Consider the following 23,632-nt stretch of genomic DNA (forward strand, 5'->3'; position numbering starts at 1 on the left):
CCCTTGACACAGACATGCCTGGTGTTTGCAATGACCAGAGAGGCATTGGATCCCCTGGAACTGGGTTACTGATGGTTGTGAGCTACTATGTGGGTACTGGGAATCGAACCCAGGTCTTCTGCAAGAGCAGCCGGTGCTCCTAACCACTGTGGCATCTTTCCAGCCTTTACAGGTTCCCTTGAAGACTGAGTACGCAGTTACGATCCCCTGCACCAGCCACCGCTTCCCTGCAAACAGTGGCTCTGTGACCAGGGTTGAGAGCAGTACTACTCTATGGGGTAAACTAAGTATTCAGAGGGCAGTTTGAGAGCATGTCCATTTAGCAAAACAGCACAAGGTTTCACCCTAAGGCCTATGACCTCTGCAGCCATGGGCTTTTGAGCAGGTCTATAGATGTCAGACATGGATTCACTCTTACGGAGTGGACCTCAAATCCAATCAGAAAGCAGTTGGTTACCCTTGAACAGTCATGCCAAGATTGCATAAATGGGCACAGCTTGCCCAGCACTGCAGCTCACAGGGTTCACCTCTGGGTCTGCGGGCATCTTCCATACTATGAAAGCTGACCAGGGGGAGGACACTTGCAGCTCAGCTAACTTCATTTCCCCATGTCCTGCCACTGAACCTTGTGTCTGGCCACAGGGTCTTCCCTCTGGTTCTAATGGACAGTGAAGAGCAATAGCAATGGCCTGCATTGTCCTGCAAGTTTGGTAGGATTTCTGTTTACATCTTTATGTCTGTGTAAGGGTGTCACATCCCCTGGAGTTACAGACAGTTGTGAGTTGTGTCCCATATGGGTGCTGGGACTTGAACTCAGGTCCTCTGGAAGAGAAGATTTTAACCATTGGGCTATCTCTCCAGCCCGTGAAAGTCATGGGGTTTTATTTTTTCTGGGTAGGATTTCTAGTATAGTTATTTCCCACCTTTTCTTTTCATACTCACATTTTATCTTCTGAACTTTGCTTCATGGTTTCCTTATTTTTATATTGTGTGTGTGTGAGGGGTCACCTATGCCATTTATATTGTGTGTGTGTGTGAGGGGTCACCTATGCCATTTATATTGTGTGTGTGTGTGAGGGGTCACCTATGCCATTTATATTGTGTGTGTGTGTGAGGGGTCACCTATGCCATTTATATTGTGTGTGTGGGGGTCACCTATGCCATTTATATTGTGTGTGTGTGGGGGGGTCACCTATGCCATTTATATTGTGTGTGTGTGTGTGTGAGGTCACCTATGCCATGAGAGTGGAAACCAGAAGACAACTTGCAGGACTCAGTTCTCCCCTAACATGTGGGGTCCCGGAAATCAAACTCAGGTCATTGGGGTCAGCAGCAAGGCACCTTTACCCACTAAACTGTCTTGATGGCCTTTTAGTGAGACAGGATCTCATGCTGTAGCTCAGGCTAGCCTCACGACAACCACGCCTCAGCCATGCTCAGCTTTTTTATAACTGCCTCTTAACAGTTCTGCCCCTTTCTGGAAGTGGAAGTATACAAAAGGTGACAAAAATAATTCCCGAAGAGCAGTCTTCCGGGGACCAGAAATAATGCCTTCCACTTGTTTTGGCTACATTTTTTCCTTCTAATTAGAAAAGTGTTTAAATGGAGCTTCTGGGTTTGGAGCTGCTTGATATTTCAGCATCAGTGCTAAACTGAGATGAGCTGAGGCTGGCCCAATGGCTCTTTCTGTTGGGCTTGCAGACAGCGAGTGACCGCTCACTCGCCCTCGCTTACTTACCAGGTGCACAGCAAGTGACCTCCCAACACGGCGGCCACTATGTGGTTGCAGCCGACAGTGCAGTATGGGGAAGGGTTACCTCTGCTTTTAGAGGGGCGCTAAGTGGGCAGAGGACACCATTCGGTGCACCCCAGAAAGCCTGTGGGGAGCCGACACTCAGGAAGATTAAGATCTCTTCCGTCGGCACCAGGAGGAAGAGGGCCAGGTAGAGGAAACATGGTATGGTCCCTTCAGGTAACTCCAAGTGACTCCCTGTGCTTGGGCAGGGATGCGGGTGCGAGTCAACCTAAGAGCCTGCGGCCTATTGAGTACCTGAGTTTTAGCTTGAAGAAGGGAGGGTGGTGTGGCAACTGATGCATCCAATCATAAGGACCCCTGGAATCACAGCCCAGCTCCATGCTAAGAGTTGCTGTATCCCAACACCGAATTCTAAGGATACAATCTCTACAAGCAAGGGCCATTTTCCGTTGCTGGATTCAGCTAGGGTTTGCATGAACACAGAACCTAAGAAAGGTAGGCAAGGGCACCAGGATGGGCCCTAGTGACCTTTGAAATGGCTGCAAACTCAAGGTTCCCTGACAGGAAAGCAAGCCCAGTAGCTAAACTGGTGCCATGCGCTGGGATCTGTGGCTGGGGAGCTGCCCTGGGCAGCAAATGGGTTAACGCTCAAATAACTTTTATATATGAATTAATGTGCAGAGCTAGGAGCCAATCTGTCCCATTAATTTTTCCATCCATTCCAGGAGCAGTTAGGTACACACAGGAAAGTTTATTTTGGTGCGTGGCATACTTCACTCCATTAAAAATAAATTAATCAGCAAATTCCTGCCTGGCTCGCCTCTGGTTTATGAAAACAGTGCCCAGATGTAATGAGTTACAAGGTGTTACTATCTCACACTCACAGAGGACGCTTCACTCCAGGGCCCCGCTTGCGACAAAAGCATCTTAAATAAACCAACGGAAGGCGGCTTGATTTGTAATGTTTTCACAGAAGTGGCGCAGAGCGCACAGTATAGAGTTTCTGTATGTGACTCATTTTATAGCAACTCAATGAAGGGAGCTGGATGGGGGAGAGAGGGGCACGGCGGGACCTACCCCCTACCCTCAATTTCAGAAAACCTTCCAAGAGATGACCCAAGCTCTCAGAGAGGAGAGAACAGGTCCCCTAAGTGCTCAGACCAGGTGCCCCTTCCAGTACATGCTCTAGAAGCTGGGGAGGGGGTGGAAACCGGGCTTCGGCTGGGGCTTGGGATGGTACCAACAGGCAAGGAAGAATGTTCTTGCTATCTTGTGTCAAAGGAGGCTGAGAGAGGAAAGTCAGAGCATTCCTTCCCAGTCCACTGTGGGTGACAAAGGGACTTTTGTCCTCAAGACCTCTTTCTAAATGACTTAGGATATGACGAGCCCCTTGGCCCACAAAGGCCTCCTGGGTCCCAGAGAATGCGCCTGGCAGACTATGTTTTGCCCACACAAGGACTCCTCTCTGTGAACTGGAGACAGGAGCGGGAGCAGAGAGCGGCCGGAGCTAATTCTCGAGCGTGGAGCATCCACCATCTGGCCTATGTTTCTTTGTTTTGTTTTTGAGACAGGGTTTCTCTGTGTAGCCCTGGCTGTCCTGGAACTCACCTTTGTAGACCAGACTGGCCTCAAACTCAGAGATTAGCCTGCCTCTGCTTCCCATTGCTGGGATTAAAGACATGTGCCACCACATCCGGCTTTCCTATGTTTCTAAAAGACCCTGGAACAAAGAAGAACCATGGCAGAAATAAGTTGGTTTTTTTAATGGCTACTTCAACCCCATGGCTCACAGCTGGGGGCCAGTATATGGTTACCCATCTTGACTTAGCACTAGAAACTGCTCCTAGGCACAGGGGGACCTGGGTGGGTGGGCCCGATTTCTAACCAACTCATCTCTTCCTCAGCCTTCTGGAAAAGCTCTCAGTCACGTGTGTTGCTTAAGGGACTTGGAAAGTGTGCTTGGAGCTTCTCTTGAGGGAGGCAACATGTCAGAAGAGCGAGAGGATCCCCCCACCACACACACAAGCAGGACTCCCACTGGATCAGACTCCTAGGCTCAGAAGAAGAAACTCAACACAAATGAGCTGAGTATTCAACAGGTGCTGTTCAAAAGTCAGTTCAGGCCACCTTCTTCAGGGTCCTTGGACAAACAGGCACTTCTTCCATGGAGGTTCCTCCAAGCCAGCCAGCTAACTGTCCAGAGGGGCCAGTGTCTCAAAGGCCCTCATCATTGTAAGTAGGAGTATGGGGCTTCAAGATGCTTTGTGGGTTCTTTTCCACCAGAGGGCGCCATTTCACTTCCCCTGTCAGAAGTAGATCCTCACCGTTCATGGAGTCCAGGTATTGCATCTGGAAGTAGAGAGCAGGGGACAGAGAAAAGGCATAAGTGGGGGTGGCAAAGACAGCTTCCCCAAGGGGAGGAAAGGGAAGAGGAAGGAGGAGAAGAGAAGGGGAGGGAGTGTTGGTAGCAATCTGACGGTCCAGCTCCCAGATTACAGCACTAAGGGGATTTGGAGAAATAATGGCCTAGGGCAGTGGTTCTCAACGTGTGGGTCATGTGATCCCTTGGGGCGAACAACCCTTCTCAAAGGGGTCACATATCAGATATCCCGCATAGCAGGTATTTACATTACAATTCATAACAGTAGCAAAATTACAGTTACAAAGTAGCAACGATCCAGCTGCAACAAAGTAATTTTATGGTGAGGTCCCCACAATGTGAGGAGCCGCACTAAAGGGCCTCAGCATCAGGAAGGTTGAGAGCCAATGACCTAGGGAATCACACTGTCGATGTTTTAGGAAATTCCTATCACGTATCCTTGCTCCACCCATCCCCTATGAGGGACCTCTGCTACCCCTCATTACAAGTTCTTGCAGGCCAAGAAGGTAGAACGGATGATTTCCGGAAGTCATCCTGTCTACTCTCTGCCTGTCACTGGTGCTGTTACACGAAGTGGTCACTTTTGAAACTTCGTCCCCTTGTCCCAGAGCAGCCGGAAATGTGTATCTTACGAAGCACGGCGCGGGGGGGGGGGGGGGCAGTGAAGTGCATGCAGAATACTGGCACATCAACACTTTTCCTAACGTCTTTGACACCTTCATCCTTTCATGGTCCTGATGCTGCCCGGTGGGTCCAGTTTGTCCTGCCCCACATGGCAGACTTCCTTATGGGGAGAGCAAGGAAGACTAGGGCTTCATCTTAGGCCTTGGATCATCTCCTCTTCCAAGAGCACATACTGCTCCTGTTTCATTTTGAGACTGCCTCTTGAACTTAGCCCCAGCCTCTGACCCGAGAGCCCAGCATTCCAGGGTCTGCAGTTCAACTCCGCCATAGGCCACACCTTGCTCCAGCTCCTCTACCACTTTGCCTACATCCTGGGTTAACTTTAACTGCAGACGGGTTACCAAATAGTAACCAATTTATTGTGTGGGACCAGAGACGCAGAGACGGCTCAAGGCCCAGCTTCCCGGGCTGCCCCGACACACCATGTCAGAACATGCCTTTTCCTGGCTTCCCCAGCACCCTCCTGAACCCAGCTCACACTACGGACTGGCCAACTGCCTCCAGGGCTGCCTGTGTGCTTGTCTGGCTCCTGGCACTCTGCTCGGCCCAGGCCTGACACGGCAGGTGTGCTCAGGCGTGACAGAACTGAGCCCCCATCAGAAGCTCCTTGCTTTCTTAGGGCCCCACCACTGCCCACTTCTAAGGGGGCCAAATGAGGGACACTAGTTATGGCAAATCCTCCTTTTGGGACCCCTGGAGAGAGGATCTGGCTGTGCCTTGTCATGGCCTCTGGCACGAGCCCACCAGGACAGATAGGAAAGAATGGGTGGGTCTCTAAAAAAAGTGTTTACTTTGCCAATTTCAACTCCTGTCTAAGGGTGAGGCTCTCTAGCCACAGTGCCTTTGCCCCGGCTCTGATGGATCTGAAGAACAGTCAAATGGCAGTGTTGGCCTCTGGGACTCCCTACGCTCTGGCTACCAACAGCCTCAGCAACCAGCTAGACCCATTAGCCAGTCTCCTCCAGAGCTGGGGTCTGGCCTTCCCCGTCCTGCTTGTTGGAGGCTAGCAAGGCCATGGAGGTGAACTCAAGGATTACTATGGCATGATGCCCTTTCAGCCCCAGGGGCCAAGTCCATGAAGCAAAGGTGTGACTCACAGACAGCTCAAGCTGGTGAGCTGTCTGCAGCAGCTGTGGCCTCTAGTGGTTAAATGATTCACCCAGCTTGGGTTCTGAGGCCAGTCGTGCAGGGTGAACCACTGGGAGACCCCAGAAAAGCCTCCATGGCCCGCCTCAGGATGAGTGAATCCATTCATGCAGAAGGCATGTGCTTCTAATCCATGCAGGATCTAGGGCGGGAGAGCAGGAGTTAATTCTGCCCTGTGCTCAAGCAGTCCTCACAAGGAGCTCCTCCTGGAAGCCTTAGGGTCAGGAATCCTGAAAAGCCAGAGGGGTAGGGACCTGGCATGGGGACCCTGCTTGACAGTGCAGAATAAGCCGGTGGGGAGAGCTGGAGAAGCGTCTGTCGGGTGCTGCCTGGAGCCTGGTTCTGCCAGCAGTCAGGAGTACAGGAATGCACACAGGCACAGTGGGTGACATTATGTATGCCTCATGCCACATTTCCAGGACTGAGAGAATAGTACTTAGCTTGGCACCTAGCACCAGCAGGTAATGAAACAGCAAATGAATACCTCGGCTTTCTGAAAGCAGCAGGCTCTTCCTTTCCTCTCCGTCCCCACTTCTGGGATCCTCAGCCTGGTTCACAGCTGGATACTAAAGGTGCCCATTCTTTGTTCACAGTTGGATACAAAGTGTGCTTGGTCCTCACTGTTGTTGCTTTTTGTTTGTTTTGCTGTCTCGTGTACCCCCCCTCCCCCACAGGGTCTCACTATGTAGCCCTGGCTGTCCTGGAACCCTCTCTATGTCGACCAAGCTGGCCTCGAACGCACAGGAACCTGTCTGCTTCTGCCTCTGCTCCCCAAGTGCCACTATGCCTGGTCAAAGATGTTCATGTTTAAGCTATGCCTGGTGGCTCACAGATGAAGACAGGAGGATCAGGAATCCAAGGCTAGTCTGGGCTACGTGAAGCCTGAAAGGAAGAAGAAGGGAGGGAGGGAGGGAGGGAGGGAAGGAGGGAGGGAGGGGGAGGGAGGGATAAAGAAAGGGAGGGAGAGAGGAAAGGAAGGAAGGAAGGAAGGAAGGAAGGAAGGAAGGAAGGAAGGAAGGAGGGAGGGAGGGAGGGAGGGAGGGAAGGATAAAGGAAGAAAGGATAAAGGAAGGAAGGAAGGAAGGAGGGAGAGAGGGAGGGAAGGAAGGATAAAGGAAGGAAGGAAGGAAGGAAGGAAGGAAGGAAGGAAGGAAGGAAGGAAGGAAGGAAGGAGGCTCGTTTTCATTAGTGCTTGCTCCTGATGTGGTTGGACCAGAACCCCCTAAACTACCTCCTGGCCAGTCAGCCTCTCATGACCTCATGACCTTCCAAGATGCCAGCACCATGCACTCAGGGGGACTCAACTGCCACCAGCTGTGAGCAGGGAGAGGCCGCTAACCTGTTTCCTCACGTACTCCACCAGCAATTCAAGCTGCCGAGGGTCTTCACATTTCTGGTTGAAGAAGGTTCTCCAGAGGGCAGCAGCTAGCCCACGATCATCCGAAAGGATCCCCTAGAACATAGAACGGGATATGTCTTGCAGAGCCGTGATACAAAAGCTGGGATGTTTGAACAGGAGACCAACTTTTTTTTTTTTTTTGAAGCGTGGGCGGGGGTTTGCTGAGACAGGGTTTTACTGTGTAGCTCTGGCTGGCCTGAAACTCATTCTGTAGACCAGGCTGGAACTCACAAAGTTGTCTCTGCCTCCCGAGTGTTTCTTCTTTGTTTAGAAATAAATTTTATGTATATGAGTGCCTGCTACCCATGGAGGCCAGAAGAGGGTGTCAGATCCCCTGGAACTGGAATTGCAGTGAGCCATCATGTGGGTGCTAGGAATTAAACCCGGCTCCTCAGGAAGAACAGCCAGTGCTCTTCATCACCAAGTCATCGCTCCAGCCCCTCAATATTTTTTTATACAGGAGGAGGACTGGCTAAGGTAATGTAGAGCTGGCACTCACCTTCCAGGTATGGCCACTCACCTACACCCACTGTCCCTGGAGTAGGCAATGAGTGTCTGCAGGACCCAGCAAGGGTAGTGTGGTAGCCATACTTCTGCTGCTGTTCACAGGGTGCGGGCTGGCAGCATTGCAAGTCTGTGTTTGCCTGGGCATGGGGATGGGTGCGAACTGCTCAGAGTTGCTTGGTCCAAGGTCACACACCTGCAAGGAAGGTAGCTGGCTCTTTGGGAGAGGGAACTAGGTACCTTGCCTTTGCTGTCACCCATCTGGCAATGACAGGCCCAGACTCTGAGGAAAGGAACAGGCTGTTTAGTAGGTTTGCCATGGGCCACAAGAGTCGCATAGGGCAATGCTCAGAACCTGTCTGTGTGCCCGATATTGCCTCTACTGGCACTGGGAACTCTGTTTGGAAGCCCAGATATTATTATAGAGGCCAATTACAGCCATTTTCTAGCTCAGACCTCTAGGGCAGGGAGGATGAAGGGAACTGAAGGGAAAGGCCCTGGGAAGTGCTTCTGCCTTTGTGCCAAAGTAGGACATGGAACTGAAGCGTTGCCTTGGACTCAGAAGGCTGGACCTAGTCTGAGCTCTGTCTGCCACAGTCAGGGTCAATGGTTATGGCTAAATCCGAGTCTTAGGGCTTCTTGGATACTCAGAGGGATGGAAACAGCGTTCTAAAAGGGGTGGGGTGGTGCATGGCTATTGCCCCAGGACTTGCGTGGTAGACGTGAAAGAAAATACTCGCTCTACCTACAGCATCCTCGAATTACAAAGATGAGGTAATGTGGCCTGGGGGTGTGGTGCGGTGGTGGAATACTTGCTTAGTGTCTTCAAAGCCCTGGAGTCCTAGCACCACCACACAAAAAGGAAAGGCTTTTTAAAAATAATTACACTTATTGATTCTGCATGCATGTGGGTATGGGCGTGCACACACCACAGAGAGTGTGCAGACGGCAGAGGAAAGCTTGCAAGGTTTGGTTCTCTCCTTTCACCAGGTGGGCCCTGGGATCTGGCCTGGCCCAGAAGGCTTGGTGGTAACTCTCACCAGCACAGCCTTTTGATTTTTGTGACAGTCTCATGTACCCAAGGCTGCCCTCAAACTCTCTAGATAGCCAAGGGAGACCTTGGATTCCCGACCCTCTCTGCCTACACTTCCCAAGTACTAGAATTACAGGCATGTGCCATTGTGCCAGGCTACAAAGCCATTTTAAAAAGTGATATGTATTGGGTACAATCAACAAAAGCATGCTTTAGCTGGAAGCTAACAGAGTTGAGACGACAGTGGGATCTTGGAGCCAGACTACCTAAGTTCAATGCCAGCTCTGTCGCTTTATGGTAGTGTGGCCTTTGCAAAGCCGTTAGCCCCCCTGGAGCCTCAGTTTCTCACTAGTTAGCTGAGCCTGATTAATTCCTATCCCACAGAGTTGCATTAAAGAGACAATGTCCATGGGAGGCTCTCTGCCTAGAAAGGATTACAAAGACACAGGGACACTTTGTGCTCTAGCCTCGTGGCCCTGTGGTATATAAGGCTGACTCCAGGTTCAACCTACGTGCGGGGAGTTAACAGACAGGTGGGAAGCATTCCACCCACTTGAGGTACCTTCTGCTAAAGAACCCCCCAGGTCCAAGGCTGAAGACTGTCCTGGTGTGATGGTCGAGCTGGGGAAATCCGCTTCTCCTAGCAGATGGCAACGACGGCCAAGGACAAGCTCGGGCACATCATCCTCCCGCGAGCCATTTGCTAACACAACAGCTCGCCTGTGTGTGAAGTGCCCTGGGCACAGGCGGGACGCTGCTGGCAGAGACCCACTTATGTGATATGGGAAGGTGAGATGGAGTGTCAAATGGGCTTGGAGAATGAGCAGAGCCCAGAAAAATAGAAGCAGGGGAGTCACAGCTTGCTGCAATCAGGGATCCCGGAGCTGCAAATGCATACAGAGGGGTCCTGAGCAGTTAGAGGGCAGAGGGGGACTCAGGAGGCGCTGGCCCTTCTAGCCCTTCGAAGAAGCTGTTCCAGATTCCCAGGTCTCCTTGCCAGCCAGCGTCTAATGATTACCTGCACCAGAGAACACAGGTATTATTACCCCACTCAGATAAGTACTGAGATTCAGGGGTTAGCGAGGTAATTGGTGTTGAGAGAGGAACCGGCCTGCATTGCTGAGGTCAGGGGATGGTGCCTGCCTAGCCATCACCCAGCCCTGGCACAGATCCAGAGTGCTGAAAATGGCAGACTCCAACACCAGACCCAGCTGCTGCCTTCTTTCCATCAGACTGCTAGGAACTCATTGGAAACAAACGGGAGTCTATTCAAGTGCGCAAATCTGAATGGCAAGAAGCAGAAGAGGAGAAAGGTACCAAGCATTAGGGTGCAGGGCCAATTTCCCACAGTCTAGTATGGGCCCACTGTTACCTCATGGCATAAAAGAAGGCATTCCTTAGGAAATTAGGGTGTGTGGTCTAGAGTAACAGAGGAAGGTGTGGTACTGCCCTCGAGTGGCGACTTCCACTATGTGCCTAGCACAATGCTAAGAGCACAGAGTCCTAGCGACTGGGCTCAGTTCTCAGGGGCTTGCAATCCAGAAGGGAGAAGGTAGCACAGAGCAAAATCTTGGGCAGTGAACAAATGCTAAATTCCTTGGTGAGACCATCGCTGCCTTTGCCTTCCCCTTTCTTCAGTCTTTCCTTCTGAGTAAGTCTTTGGAGAGCTCCTCCCAGCCCATACTGTATTGTCCACTGCTAGTCTCCATCAGTGCCCTCTATTAGTGAGCAAACATGTGTCTGCTTAGTCAGTACTGACTTGTGTGCCGCCTGTCTCAGGAACTCCACCGGGCAAGAGACTGAACCATGCTTGATTCACCAACATTTTCCTCACCTACCACACGTGACAAACATGCCCAAAACACTGATAATGGATAGATACATGGTGAGATGAAGAGTAAAAGCCAGAGAGATCTAGAGAGCTTAGGAAAGAAGTGTGCAAAGAAGTGACCTATAAGAATAGGGAGGAACATCTGGGCAGTGGTGGCACGCGCCTTTAATCCCAGCACCCAGGAGGTAGAGGCAGGTGGACTTCTTGAGTTCCAGGCCAGTGAGTTTCAGAACATCCAGGGTTACCAAAGAAATTGTTTAAAAAAAAAACTAAACTAAAACTAAAACAAAAAACCAACAAACAAAACAGAATAGGCAGGATCAGCTTTAATCCCAGCACTTAAGAGATGGAGGCAGGAGGATCTCTGTGAGTTGCAGAAACGGCTCAGTGCACTTGCAGATCTGATTTTGGTCCCCAGCACCTATATGGTGGTGACTCTAGTTCCAGGGGATCTGATGCCCTCTTTTGGCCTCCACTGTATCTGGTATGCACACGGTGAATACATTACATTCAGGCAAATACACATACATACATAAGTCAGTCTTTCAAAAAAATTATTTATTTATTTACTTATTTATTGTGTATACAGTGCTCTGCCTGCATGTATGTCTGCAGGCCGGAAGAGAGCACCAGATCTCACTATACATGGTTGGGAATCACTATGTGTGTGCTGGGAATTAAACTCAGGACCTCTGAAAGAGAAGCCAGTGCTCTTAGCTGCTGAGCCATCTCTCCAGCCCCATTAAGTTAGCCTTTAAAGAGATGGGGAGTAGGAAGAAAGTTGCAGAATATTCTAACCAACAGAGAAAAATGCATAAACACAGAGTGTCCTTCACAATAACAAGCTGACTGGCCCCTTCCCGGCTACTGACTTCAACATTCAATGGCCAGAAGGGCAGCGAGGCCAAAGGCCCCCCTCGGAGGACAGGCAATAAGAGACAGCTAGAGCGGGCACGCAACAGCACAACAGCTCACACAAGGCCTGTGATATGGTGAAGCATCTGAGCTCAACAGAGCAGGAAGACAGGGAGGGAAGGATGAGCCAGCCACATGTGAAGGGCTCGCTGCAGACCGGTGCAGCCCAACAGAACTTTCCTCATTGTCTACCACAGTGGTTTCTGGCCTGCGGTTACGGAGCACCAATGGGACCAACATGATGAGGCGGTGACAAGTTTATTTAATGAAATCGAGAACAGTGGCAAGCAGCTCATCTTGGGCAGGTCCAGAACACTGTGACTATAGAGTGTTCTGAAAAACGGCCGCACTGCGCGGCTTGAAGCTTCTCTGAAGTTCTTTGGGTTCCAACCCACAATGGCCGAGTCTAACACAAATTTTACCCCATTTTGTATGTGATTCACGTGCACTTCAAAATCTAAGAAAAGGCCGGGCGGTGGTGGCGCACGCCTTTAATCCCAGCACTCGGGAGGCAGAGGCAGGCCTCTGTGAGTTCGAGACCAGCCTGGTCTACAAGAGCTAGTTCCAGAACAGGCTCCAAAACCACAGAGAAACACTGTCTCGAAAAACAAAAAACAAAACAAAACAAAAAAAAAACAAACAAACAAAACCAAAATCCAAGAAAAGGTGTTCTGGCTGGATTTACTCATCTAAACCTTCTGGGAACTTTTGTTGTTGTTGTTTATTTTTTATTTAATTTTATATCATGCACCTTAGTGTTTTGTCTGTGTCAGGTCCCCTGGAACTGGAGTTGCAGACAGTTGTGAGCTGCCATGTGAGTGCTGGGAATTGAACCCGAGTCCTCTGGAAGGGCAGCTAGTACTCTTAACTGCTGAGCCATCTCTCCAGCCCCTTGGGAACTTTTACATCTATGGCTGTCAACCCATACCAGTTAAGACAGAAACTTTGGGTAATGGATTCTTGCCACTAAAGTTCTAGAAAGTATCCCAGGTAACTAGCATATTTTCCAAGCTTTCCTGTTCATGCCACCTGGGTGCTTGCTAAAGAACCAGGTGGCTCCTACTGGAGCAAAGCCTTCAGAGGGTTTAGGGATCAGATTTAAAGTGTCTCCTGGGTGCAGAACATGAAGGCTCCAGCAGACGGTCCTAGACCCATGCACATTCAGACAGCAACAAGTGAAATCAGGGGGGTGAAAGAAAAAGAAAAGAGAAGAAAAAAGAAAAAAAGGGCAGATGAAGTTGGAAGGGAAAGGTGGTAGGGGAATTGTAGGAGAGGGAATGGGAGGTGGATTTAATCAAAACACGTGATATGCGTGCATGAAATTCTCAAACAATGAAGCAGGAGACTTAAAAAAAGTGGGCTGGAAACATAGCTCAGCTGGCAGAGTGCTTGCCTAGAATGCACAAAGCCCTGGGCTCAATCCCTAACATGAACGAACTGATGATAGAACATGCCAGCCGAGATTACAGGCATGTGCCACCATGCCCAGTTTCACTCAGTTCAGAGAATCAAACCCAGGGCTTTGAGAATTCTGCCGAGCTACACCCCAGCCCTACCCTGTACATTTCTTCCCCTTGTACATTTCTTCCCCTCCGCACCGGCATGCCAAGCACCGTGTTAGACATCAGAAACAATTGGGCATTGTCACTTCCCAGAAGAAACCCACACCCAGCCAGGTGACAGACGGTTAATGCTGGGAAGCGCTGTGAGCAGTCACAGTAGGTGGGATGAGCTCAGCCTGGGGAAGGTCAGGATCCTTTCCTAGGAGGCGGTGCTCTCACAAAGTTAGCCACAAAATGAGTTTAAAAGCACAACATTCATCAAGGAAAAGCTGAGGTATGATGAGTGCCGGGAGTGCATATACAGGTGTTCATCGCACCTGAAATTTCCATAATAGAGCCGGAGGGCTGAGAAATGACACACAATATGGATGAACCTGGAGACACACTTCTAGGTGAAATAAGCCAGCCACAAAAGAGCAGACACTGTAAGATTCTACTCACAAGAGTTCCTAGTCAATTCAGAGAAACAGAAAATAAAAAAGTGGTTGCCAGGGACTAGGAGGAGGAGGAAATGGAGAACTGGCATTCACTGGGCAGACTTTAAGTTTGAGATTGTGACTGTTCAACACGCATAGCTCTGTGCATAAAGCACTCTACAGAAAAGTGTGCAGGCGAGGAATTGCTGTCTGTGCACAGGGGACACCTGGAAGGAGACTCGATGATCTATGACGACTTCTCCTTCGGGGCTGGAGAAGAACTAGGTCTTTATTTGTATTTCAAGCAGATATGTACAGTTTTGTGGACTTTAAAAATAAATATATGCAGCTAGGTGTGATGGCCACGCCTTCAATCCCAGAACTTGGGAGGGAGAGGCAGAGGGAGAGGCCGATGGATCTCTGAGTTTGAGGCCAGCTTCGCCTACAGAGGGAGTTTCCCGGGACAGCCAGGGCTACACAGAGAAACCCTGCCTTGAAAACACAAAAATGAGCATACTGGGGGCTGGAAAGATGGCTCAGCAGTCTAGAGCATTTGTTGCCCTTGCAGAGGAACTGGATTCAATTCCCAGCTTCCACAACCATCCTCACTCCAGTCCAGAGGATCCAGTGCCCCTTCAGGCCTGCACAGGCACAGGCACTCACGGATCATACATACGCAGAGGCAAAAAGTTCATACACAAAAACAAGTATAAAGCGCTGCTTTAAAATGAAAATACAACAGAATACATCAGTCCCACAGATCATGCTGTTGACATATGAGTGTCTTGCATTCTCTGGCAAGAGCTGGGACCATAGCAGTGTCTGATTCGCCTTTGGCCCCATTCAGCACTCAGCAGGCACTCAATGCTAACGTGTTAAAGGCTTGATCAAATTATACAATGTTCTCTTTCCCCAAGCACTCAAAGAAGGCGAAGAAATTAATAGTAAGCAAAAACGGCAAGCGGAGAATATGGTCCTCAAGGCTTCCTTCACACAATCCCCTCGGGGCTGGAGATGGCTCAGCGGCTACAAGCGCCTGCTGCTCTTACAGAGGTCACAAGTGGGGTTCTGCGCACACAAATCAGTGAATCACAACTGCCTGTACCTTCAGCTCTGGGGGATCCAGCACCCTCTTCTGGCTTCTGCAAGTACACACGCACACGCACACACACGTGCACACACACACACACGCACACGCACACACACGTGCACACACACGTGCACACACACACACGCGCACACACGCACACACACGCACACGCACACACACGCACACACACGTGCACACACGCACACGCACACACACGTGCACACACGCACACGCACACACACGTGCACACACACACACGCACACGCACACGCACACGCACACGCACACACACGCACACGCACACGTACATACACATGTAGGGGGAGGCTTTGCCGGGATTGGCTGTGGTTGTGTACCACTTTGGTTCTCAGCACCCACACTGTGTGGTTCACAACTTAAAATCCATTAATTCCGGCTCCAGGGGATTGGTGCCCTTTCCTGGCCTCCACAGGCCCTGATATGCACTTTTACACACGTGTGCCAGACACTCACACAGACACATACACATTAAAAAAAAATTCTTTAAATGGAAAGGAAGAGGGGTGGAGGGAAGAAGGCTGGTGCGCCTTTGCGGGGGGGGGGGGGGGGCCGGGGCCTAAGGCTCGACAAATGATCTTACCTCATCATATCCCAAGATTGCCGCATAGAAATTGTTTGTCATGAGGGCCATGTTCTTCTTTAGGAGATAGGAATTAACCTACAAAAACAAAGGTAAGAAAGTAAGGAAAAGCATGATGTCCTTAGCTGTCACAGGTGTGAAAGAGAAAGGGACTCAGTTTAAGCTGCCAGTCCATTTCAAGTCCCCGGCTGTCAGGATTTTCCACAATGAAACTGTCACTTCGTTCAGGTTTTGATTCAAAACTACGTTCATTTTAATGACTCAACCTTCAACTACACGAGCGCTCTGCTTTAGTGCTGATCAGCACAAAGGATCAGAAACAGTCTGAGTACTGGACCACACAGCCCAGCATAGAAAAACAGGCCCACTCCTGTAACCCCTAGCGTTGTGTGTGTATGCAAGTATGCATGTTCAAGTTCAAGGTCATAACAAGGTCATACAGCCTGGACCAAAGGCCACCTTGTCCTGAAAACAACAGAAGGGCCACTGAGATGGTTTGGCAGGCAAAGGTGCTTGCTACCAAGTCTGACAACTGCGAGTTCGAGCCCCAGGACCCACACGATGGAAGGAGAAAAGTGACACTTACAGGTTGTTCTCTGACCTCCATATGCACACACACATCAGTAGGTAAATGTAATTTAAATTATTATTGTCTTACTAATATGTATATGTATGTAAAATACCTGAATGAAGTTACCTAAGGGAGGAAGGATTCATTTTGGTTCACAGTTCTAAGAGGACACAGTCCACTGAGCAATGGAAGATGTGGCTGTAGGCAAATGGCGGGGAGTGAGGCTGCTAGTTCACATCTTGGTGGGTTGGGAAGCAGAAAGCTTGGAGTAAAGGTGAGGCCCTACTGTACTCCTCAAAGTCTGGCCCCCTGCAATACTCCCCCCCTCCAGGTAGCTGCCATTTCAAGAGTTCCACAGCCTAACAGGTCCATCACCTAGAAACTAAGTGTCTAGACACATGAGCCTGTAGGGGGACAGTTTACATTCAAAGTATAACACACAATAAATCAAAGACTGAGTGACTTTTATCCTGGGGTTCATAACTGGTCTCTGGAGGTCAAAAAAGGCAAGAGAGTTTAGGTTTAGACTCAGAAAACCCAGATTCAAGTCCTAACTCCGGTATATATTTTGGATGCGGTCTTGAGCAAGCCAAGCTCTCTAAGGCTGTTTTGTCTTCTTAAATGCCCTGCACACAAAAACTGTTTTCAAGAGCAAAGAAGTCCGTTTGCATTCATTCATTAAGTTAACAGCATACCCTGGAAGTCTTGGTAAACGGCAGCTAACTCTGCAAACACACGGAACTGTGAGTAAGACCTGCCTTGTTTACACAAAACTAAAACCAAAAGCAGTCCCAGTGCTTTACAGTCATGAACAATGTTCAGCAATGAAGAGAGAATTGTGAGGTTCGAGGCTGGAAAATATGAGATTGCTGGTAGCTGGGCGTGTAAGCCATGACCTTTCCTCCCCACCTTCAAGCCAGGCCACATTAGCCACTGCTCCTTTGTGCTTTCCCCCTGGGTATACAGTATGGTTGGAGCTGCTTATACATGTCTTTCCCACCAGTCTGGGAGCTACTCAAGCTTGGTCACAAGAAACAGGACTGAATCATTTTGGCACCCAAACACCTGGTCCAGGACAGGGGCTAAGACAGGCATAACATAATAAATCCATGCAAGGTCACCACCCAGGGCTGGGGATGTAGCTTAGGGCTGAGTACTTTCCTAGCATGTGTGAGGCCGGGGGTTCAGCACCCCAAACAAACAAACAAACAAAAGCAAAAAAGCAAGGGCCATTCATAGCATGCCCTCTCCAGTGACACAAATTCTTTTGTTTTTGCTAAAGAAGCACCTTCCCTGTTTCTGGAATTCCAGAAATATACACCACTGTATTTCTTCTTACTGCTTCATCTAGTGTGCCGCGGTGAGACTCAGAACAGGCCAGAGCTAGGAGTTCCTTCTGTCACGTGAGGACAAGAGGTCAGCTAGCCCTCTTAACACACTTGGGTTCTTCCTTACTTAGGGACTAGTTGTTCTTCTAAATGTGCAAGACGACCAGAGCCAAAAAAGCATGCCAGGGGCATCCAACATAAGGCAAGGCACCACTCCTAGGAAAACATTTACCCAAGCTGCTCAGACGGCAGAGTTAGCTTACGTTCCGCATCATGCCAACTAGCGTTGAAGCTGGAAGGGCTTTCGGGGATCACCTGGACCAGTGACCCCCAGGAAATAAATGGTGAAATGAGGCTAGAACACGGAAAGAGACAGACCCAAGGCTACACAGCAAGCTACCATCAGAGCGGGGTTGAAGCGGAGCAAACAGTCCCACTTCACCACCTAAAGGGTATTGCCAAAGATCCCCCAAATATTATTCTGCAAAGCTTGGTTCTTGTTCTCCAGAGAGGCCCAGATAGGGACAAATGCATCATCTCATGGGAAGATGGCTGGCTGCTGAGTGTCTGGGGAGAGCGCAATACAGCCAGGAGCTCACTGGTAGCCAGGTTCTACTCCAGTGCCCTCCTGTGAGCTCCCCATCACTTCTACAGAGAGGGGGCAAACCGCCACAGCTAGGAATGGCTTTCTAATGTCACCACCCAGGCTAGACTAGCTCATGAGACGGTCTCTTTCTGGAAGCCAGCGCAAGCTTCTCCTGCAGCACAGGGTCACTATGTATATGTCATATGTCTATGTATATGTCATATGTCATGGTGAAATGACAGCACTGAGTCACTAGGCTCACCTCACTAGGTCCTCGATGCTAGAGCTTCCCTCTGCCGAACCCCAATTCTCCTCCACCCCCTTCACTTAAGCATTTATCTGCTGGTGTGCAGGGTCCCTGTCTCCCCAATGCTGGATCACCCTAGATGGAGCATGTTGCTTATGAATACACGGATCCCCCCGCAGAAGATGGTGTTGGGCTGTTTGCTCATTAAAATCTTATCCTTGTCCATAATGCTTTGCTTTTTATGAAAACCCATACATACTGAGCCACCACATGGGAAAGGCTCCTTTATGTCAGTTACTCATAGTTTCCCATTTATTTAAGCTATTAAAATTCATGCAGATATTTTATAAGCCATCAGGATTCGATGACTGCTATTACTGAATGTTTAATAATAAACTAAACAGAAGAAATCAGAGGGTTAAATGATGACTGCAATTCCTGTAATGACTTAATTAAATTTTTATTGAGTACATAAACTATGATGTCACTTCTAGCCAACCATGGCCCTGCTTTCGCAGCATGTCACAGGGTGGGAGCGCTCAATAGGAGGCTAGGCTAAATGAGCAGCAGGTCTCTGCTCAAGTGGGGGAGGGAGCAAGGCTCATGTAACACACTCAATAAATTATCCGTTCATTTTTAAACAAAGTCCATGAGTTATAATATATTTGCCATGCACTTTTTATGACATAATAAAAATGTTACCTTAAGGATTACTTAACACATACTACAAATGTTACAGCAGAGGCAGGCACAAGGGGCAAAGAAAACAAACATGAACAGGCCAGGGACGGGTCCCGGAGTTTATGTCCCGGGGGAACAGCACAGTATATTAAAAGGGGAATGCAAAAAACAGGGGGTGCAAGTGTTCGGGGTTACTAATCAGCAGGTTAATGAATGAGACAGCCGACAGGGAGCACGGGCAAGAAGGGATCTCACGGGCACACGCTTAATTAATGGGAGTATTCTCAGGAAGAGATGTGAGCTGTAGAGATGGCAGTTCATCTGAGGCCAGTTCTCTGCCCCGTCCCCTTCTCACTGCTGCAGCCCTTAAAGATGTTTACGCTTAACAGAGGACGAGACTGTGGTGCAGAGACTGAACGAGACCTTGGTTTAGCCTCCTGAGCACTGGAAGGGACTTCAGGATATTTTTCCTAGGTTAATTTTTTGACCCCACTCCCTTTGGTCTTCCCATGTTCATTTTAGGCCTTGATCGGAGTCAACCTTGCCACTTCTACGGCTGTGTCGTGCTCCCCCCTTGTTCTTAGCTACACTAACAGAAGTCCTTTTTGTCTTTACTAGTGGAAGGGATGCTGGTCCCTTCTCATCTTTAAAGATCTTGCCTCCAAAATACTTCTCCCCAATCTACATGTACCATGAATGATTCAAGGTTGAGAACAGGTCACATAATTAGCTAAGTGTGCCACCAGCTTTATGCATATCAGCCCAATTCATCCTTCCTGATGAACTCTGAGAGGGGACCATTTTATCTCCATTTTTAAAATTCCAGTTTTGCTTATTGAGATATCTCAATATTTAAAATCTAACTGGATAATGTATGAAAAGCAAGGTACATGGTTGGCAATGAGAACCGCAAAACCAGCAGCCTTAATTCCTGAATGGTCACATAGCAGACATTTCCTTAGGGTTGCTAAGAAGGAAATCAAGCAAGAAAAGACGCGAGGTATGGCGGTACATGCTTTGTAATCCCAGTTCCTCGGAGGCTTTGGATTGCAGCTCGTTTGACAAGCTGTAAGTGTGGTCCCAAGAGAGGTGTCAGCGCTGGCTTGGTAAAGTCTGTGTTAACAATGGCCCTGCAGGGCAGAGCTCAAAAGGAAATGACTGGGAAGGTTTCCGTTTAAAATCTGTGCTGATAATGATTGATGGGAAAGGATTTCTACACATTACATTTAGTTTGAGGATGTCTTCATGTTTAGGTCTTCTCTGTACCTTATAGTCAGAACTCTGTCCACTTGTGGCTCCTCCAACCTAACTGACACTGTTGCATGAAGAATCAGACAAACAAAGCAAAGGTTGTTTGCTTCTGGACTCCGGATGTAGGGGTAAAATGGAAACAACTCAAAATTAGTGGAGAAATTGTCACAAGAACAAGACAAGATTTGACAAGGTCAAAGCAGGGTCATTTGCCAAAATAAATAAGTAATGGAAGGAAAAGTTTGAGTGAGCAGAAACCAGAGTCAGGGCAAATCTCTGATCATAGAATAGCAAGCCAGAAATACGAATGAGGACGGTGATGCAGGCCTGTAACCCAAGTAATGTTGACACAAGAAGCTGAGGCGGAGAATCACCAGTTCAAGGGCTGCCTGTGCTACAGAGTGAGTTCAAAACCAGCCTGAGCAACTTTACTGTCTGTCTCCAAATAAAACACAGGCCAGGACAGTAGCACAGTAGGGCTCTGGGTTCAATATTCAGAACCACAAAAAAGAAAAAAACCAAACTCACGTTGGATGGTTAATCTTCGTGTCACTTGCCTGGATTTATAATCATCTTGTAGTTTCTGGGTAAGTTGAACTAAGGAGAGAAGACCCTTCTTGAACGTGTGTGTGCAGGTCCTGAATGTGCGTGTGCTATGTGTGCACTTGCATGGGTGAGGTGTGTGTGTACACATGTGCACACATGCCATACCCTGGGCTGGGGTCCAGGACCACAGGAAGGAGAAAGCAAGCCAAGCGCCACACACACCATCTTTTCCTAATTGCAGGTGCATAGACTGGTCATCTGGCTCCGGCTGCCATGCCTTCTTCACCTTTTTTACTAAGTTGCTTTGGTTCACAGCAAAAATGAAAGCAGCTAATACACTCCCAAACCCAGAAATATGACAACATAACCATAATTAGACAAATTTCTAAGAAAGCTACTATTACTCGAGTCAGACAGACAGCTCAGTGAATAAGAGCCTGGCGGGTCCTTTGGAGGACCTGGGTCTGAGTCTAGCTCATACTGTTAACGCCAATCTCAGGGGATGTGGTGCTCTCTTCTGTACTCCACAGGCACCAAGAACGCACAAATACACATGCAGGCAAAATACCCAAACAAATAAAATATTATTAAACTAATTATTATAAAAGAAAAAAGTTTTATTATCAGGTAAAGATATACTTTTAGGGTTTTAGCAAGTTTTTTTTTTAGCTTATCATACTTAAGAATGAATTTTATGGAAAAACCAGAGAAATATCAGTGACGAACAGATGCAGTGACAAAAGCTAAAACTGACAACTGGCTAGGGCACTGTAATGTGAGCAACAGAATCACTCGGCAGTTATTTCACAGACTGTCAGGGATGCTCCTTCATCATCCTATCTGAGGTGATGTTCTCTCTTGCTCACCTTTCCTTAGGTCCAAGAATCTACTTTGCTTTCAAAGTTGAAACACTGCAGATCCTGGAACCCTGGCCCCCCTTCAGGGATAGGCACACAGGCCAAGCGAATTTATCAAATTCTGTTTTCTAGGAACAAAAATAAAACTCTGCTATAGTTCATTGACCCGAAAGCTGCATAAGCTCCAGTCACAAGGTCCATTGGCTGAGCGGAGTCTTTCCTTCCTGGGGTCTGTTGTTAGAACCCCAACGTCACCTTCCAGGGAATTCGCTTAAACGAGCCGAGGCTGGCGCTCAGTTGCTCATAATCTACGAGCATCATTTACCAACTCATTAAAACCAGGCGACTGGGCCGGGTTGGTGGTGGCACACACCTTTAATCCCAGCAGTCGGGAGGCAGAGAGGCAGGTGGGTCTCTGTGAGTCTGAGGCCAGCCTGGTCTACAGAGCGAGTTCCAGGACAGGCTGGAACTTGGAGTTATACACAGAGAAACCCTGTCTTGAAACCCCCCCCCAAAGAAACAAACCAAACTAAACAAACAAACAAATCGGATGACGAGGCATTTGTTGTCTCCTCCATCGCTGGCACTTGCTGGAGCTGCACCAGGAGCTCTCTCCAGACACCAGAGGTCACACAGAGCTTCTGTGAGAGAAGGGCTCTCACGACTGTCAGCCACTCACACACACAAAAAAGCCTGGAACTCTGGGAGGGCGCTATCAGTCTTTCACCTTTGCCTGCTCTCCAACAGAGAGAGCCACAAAAATGGCATGAAGCTTCGCAAGCAGCGCTGGTTCATTCTTTCAGGTTTAGGAGAGAGTTTGTGCCCTGCTCACAAGCACTAGTGGAGAAACGTCTTGGGCAGGCTTTGGGGTTCTGCTGTGAAATACCGAGTTTGGAAACTGAAAACCGTTTACCGAGAATCACTATTCACAGTGATCAAAGTAGAACCGGTAATAAGCAAGACAACGACCTGAAGAGGAAGCAACAAATGACTCCATTCCCTTCTATACGGATGGCTAGAATTCAAAATACAAAGAAAAGAAGGTAAGTAGGAACCCTCACAAGAGAATGTGAATTGGTGCAACCACTGTGGAGAAGAGTTTGAGAGTTTCTCTAAAGGCTAAATATTGAACTACAGTGTGACCCAGCAAGTAAATCCACAAAGGAATGCAAACACAGACTGGACACACTTAAAATACCACGTAAAATACGGCAATGGTGGTGTGGGGGCCGGAGGGCTTCTGAGGTGTGCCATTCATCACACTGTCCTTCCGAGTGTGTGCAGGCATGCGCAGACAGGAAGGGTGGGCGTGCAGGGCCACAGGGAGGAGAGCAAGGACAGCGTTTCCAAAGCAAAGTAGACCAGGCTGGCCTCAAACTCAGTGAACCTTCTGTCTGCCTCCTGAGGGCTGGGCTTAGTATTGTTGTTGTTTTGTTTTCTGAGACAGAGTTTCTCTGTGTAACCCTGGCTGTCCTGGAACTCACTCTGTAGACCAGGCTGGCCTCAGACTCACAGAGATCCACCTGCCTCTGCCTCCCACGTACTGGGATTAAAGGTGTGCGCCACCACCACCCAGTGAGGACTGGGGTTTTAAAGGCATGTGGTTACACGTTCACCTTCATAGTAAAGTCTGTAACAACAACAAAAAACTATATTGGGGGGCTGACAAGATGGTTCAGAGGGGAAAAGCTCTTGCCACCAAACTGTCATCTGACTTTCATGTGTGCCATGATGCCATGATGCATGTGGTATGCATGGGTGTGCATGCGTGTGCGTGCAAACAAAACCTCATAGGGGGCAGAAGCAGAAACGCAAAGTCTTTATTATCTGTAAATGGCCCTGAATGCCACACCAAGACAGGAAGCTGCATGGATACATTTATTTTTTTATATTTATTTATTTATTATGTATACAATATTCTGTCTCTGTGTATGCCTGCAGGCCAGAAGAGGGCACCAGACCCCATTACAGATGGTTGTGAGCCACCATGTGGTTGCTGGGAATTGAACTAAGGACCTTTGGAAGAGGAGGCAATGCTCTTAACCTCTGAGCCATCTCTCCAGCCCCTGGATACATTTATTTTCTCACAGTATTGACAATAGAGTTGGGCAGATGACAAGAGGCAGAAATTACAGAGGCCACTGTGTACCAGCCCAGGTGAATAAGGACCTCAGTCAATGTAAGCTGAAGCAGGAAGACAAAGGGAGGCCCTGAAGAGAAATGTCAAGCT

At 48.8% G+C, this 23,632-nt stretch overlaps 1 protein-coding gene across 1 annotated transcript in view; it reads right to left on the minus strand.

Annotated features, from left to right (window-relative positions):
- Window positions 1–2,487: 2,487 nt before the first annotated feature.
- Uqcc1 (ubiquinol-cytochrome c reductase complex assembly factor 1) overlaps window positions 2,488–23,632 on the minus strand; it is a 90,491-nt gene continuing 69,346 nt past the window's right edge. The window contains exons 8-10 of the mRNA XM_075962689.1: window positions 15,336–15,413; window positions 7,306–7,419; window positions 2,488–4,105 (exon numbers count right to left, since the gene is read on the minus strand). Of these exons, the coding sequence (XP_075818804.1) occupies window positions 3,971–4,105; window positions 7,306–7,419; window positions 15,336–15,413 (327 nt within the window). The 3' untranslated portion in view covers window positions 2,488–3,970. The remainder of the gene's footprint in view (window positions 4,106–7,305; window positions 7,420–15,335; window positions 15,414–23,632) is intronic.

This window comes from Microtus pennsylvanicus, chromosome 2 (assembly GCF_037038515.1).
Source record: "Microtus pennsylvanicus isolate mMicPen1 chromosome 2, mMicPen1.hap1, whole genome shotgun sequence".
Classification (NCBI taxonomy): domain Eukaryota; kingdom Metazoa; phylum Chordata; class Mammalia; order Rodentia; family Cricetidae; genus Microtus; species Microtus pennsylvanicus.